The 2,546-nt window shown below is 39.1% G+C and overlaps 1 protein-coding gene across 1 annotated transcript; it reads left to right on the top strand.

The window, feature by feature from the left end:
- LOC131316169 (uncharacterized) lies at positions 1–1,609 on the top strand. Its single transcript, XM_058345449.1, has 3 exons — positions 1–835; positions 947–1,009; positions 1,088–1,609. The coding sequence occupies exons 1-3, from the start codon at positions 761–763 to the stop codon at positions 1,361–1,363; spliced, it is 414 nt and encodes a 137-aa protein (XP_058201432.1). The 5' UTR covers positions 1–760; the 3' UTR covers positions 1,364–1,609.
- The last annotated feature ends 937 nt before the right edge of the window (positions 1,610–2,546 follow it).

The raw sequence follows: 2,546 nt of genomic DNA on the forward strand, positions 1-2,546 counted from the left end.
AACAAACAAAACAAAGCCATCCCACAAAGGAACAAAAAACAACCCCAGAAGCAACAAGTGGGAGACCTCACCCAACTAGAAACTAAGCCACTAGAGCAGCTACATTGAGCTAATCACCCAGACAACGAAAAACAGACACTTAAGGGATAGAAATCCTATGAGAAACCTCCCATTCTCTATCCAATAACCGGTTATCATCTAAACCAGCAGCATTCCTCCCGGCAGACATGCATGCAGGCTCTGGTGTCTTAGATCACCTTTCCTATCACACCTACCGCCTCCAAGCTCTTATTTTGAAAGGTTCTCCTGTTTCTTTTCCTCCAAATATGGTAGAATGCAGCTGAGCTAGCTAATCTGAAAATTAACTTTCTCACAGTTTTACCACTTTCTGCAGATCTTCATTTGCTGAATATTACGTCATTAGAACCAAAAGAAGCATGTTTGCTTGATGAGATGAAAATAAAGATGTGGTTCCTACATCCTACTTGGGTATGACAACTGACCACGAGAAAAACACACGACGGTTAGTAGGTGTTTAGACTACTAGTCATGTGAAGTAAAAATACTGAAACACGTGACGGTTAGTAGGTGTTTAGACTACTAGTCATGTGAAAAAGAGAATAGTGATTCCTAGTAGATGTAAAGACTACCAATCACTAAGTGATAAGAACTCTGAAAGTGTGCACAATGGCTTCTACTGTGATGCAATATATTTACAGCTAGACAAGATGAATATTGTTTAAAAACCGACTCTTCATCTATGGTCTTTGTGACAGTTCTTGGAAAAGCAAAGGACTTTCTAGGAGTCTTTTCGGAAGCAAATAAAAGGCTAGAGGTCGAGGCAAAGGCATGCATATCACTATTGTTAACTTACCCAAATTGCCTCTTGAAAATTTACCAATTCTTTCTTTCATTCTAATAGAACGTGCACTTCATGGAAATGCAGGACAATGCTAACAACTACGATATTGAAGTACTTACCGGGAACGAATCTGAGTACATTGAAATGGTAATTGAAAATTTTCTCCTTTGTTTACTAAGTGGCAGCAAATATAACTCGGCTTTGTGTTGTATTAATCGGATTTAGGATTTGATGTTGGGCATTGCCGATCTCCATACACCTGAGGCTCTTGCTGCTGCCGAGTCTGCAATTCGGGGTTATCAACCAGTGATTTCTTTGTCAACTCTCAGTAGCAGTGATGATAGTAGTGATGATGAGAGCACTGATGATGACACCGATGATGACGATGGTGGTGATGGTGACCACTTGCCTTGCTCACCTACGAAAACTAAAAGGTCGATTCCTCGATTCTACCAATCCTTCCAGAAACGGGATACCAAAAAAGCAACCAAAGATTGTTGAACTCTCATAGGACTGATTTGTGAGCAGTAGAATCTAAATATCTTCTGATCATTAACGTTGAAGAGAATGCGTATGTTGTATGTTGTATGCTGTTTAAGGTTCTGTTATGCAATGAGAGTAGAATGTGTAGAAAGTTTTGTGACGGTTGCAAAATGCGTAGGCTGTGAGTGAAGATGTTTGTAAGTTGTAAGGTTATCTATGTTTACTTGGACTAAGCATGAAAAGATTGAACCAAATTTTTACAAATTGAGTGAAACATGGGCTACTTTCAAAGTGGATTATGTGTTTTTTTTTTGGTCACCCTTCATACATCAGCGCAGCGGGACATTGCTTGAGAAAAGAAAGTTTGGTGGGTATATTATTCTCAATTTTGTATAACAATTTAGGGCCGTACGGGGTATCCAAATTTCCCAATGGGGAGAACTTAGGATATGTGGGCTCTGACCCATCTATCACACGTACTGTTTTGTTCTCTTTGCAACTTAAAAAGAATTTTTTTAAAAATTCTCTCTAAATTCTTCCTACTTTCAATATTTTTCTCTCTATCTCTCTTAACTTATTACCCCTATTATTTTTCAAAAAAAAATTCAAGTTCCAATCCAAACAAAACATTAAAGCTTTAGACAATCGGCCTTCAACTTGGGCTTGTTGAGGATTGGTCTCCCCTTGGTCTCGAGTTGAGCAGTTCGAACTGGGCTGTTAAACCCAAAAGCATTCCGGTTGAAGCCGAAGTTGTCAATGCCGTACCGCCCGCCCAGCATACTGTTTTTCTAAAAATCTGAATGGGGCAACAAGAACCCCAATGGACTTCCTTACCTGATATGATTGCTTGGTATATTCAGAATGCTAGAGTCTGGTTTTAAGTGCTGACTTTTGAAGAGTGTTCTAGCTGCTTGTGTCTAAAACTTGTGGATAGAACGTAATCAACGGATTTTTCAGCACAAGTTTTCTCCTCTTTATCAGGTTATACTCAAGATTGTAACTTCTATTCGAGACTTAGTGCACTCGAGGACGAGTGTCAAACAATCCCAAAGGAAAATGGAGTTGTGTTGCAGTTGGGGCCTCTCAAATAGGATTTTTGCTCTTCCTGTTTTGTAAAGGCAGAATCAGTAAAAAAAAATAGGAAGTCCTTTTGGTGTTTTTGGTATTGTTCCTTTATTTTCTCTAGTGGTTCTATGAGATT

Source organism: Rhododendron vialii, chromosome 2a (genome assembly GCF_030253575.1).
Source record: "Rhododendron vialii isolate Sample 1 chromosome 2a, ASM3025357v1".
Classification (NCBI taxonomy): Eukaryota; Viridiplantae; Streptophyta; class Magnoliopsida; order Ericales; family Ericaceae; genus Rhododendron; species Rhododendron vialii.

What these genes read in the sequence shown, in the direction of transcription:
- LOC131316169 (XM_058345449.1), top strand. Translation starts at nt 761, where the DNA reads ATGGTCTTTGTGACAGTTCTTGGAAAAGCAAAGGACTTTCTAGGAGTC. An exon ending in AAGCAAATAAAAGGCTAGAG is followed by an intron (nt 836 to 946) that starts GTCGAGGCAAAG and finishes ATGGAAATGCAG; the next exon opens with GACAATGCTAACAACTACGA. An exon ending in AATCTGAGTACATTGAAATG is followed by an intron (nt 1,010 to 1,087) that starts GTAATTGAAAAT and finishes AATCGGATTTAG; the next exon opens with GATTTGATGTTGGGCATTGC.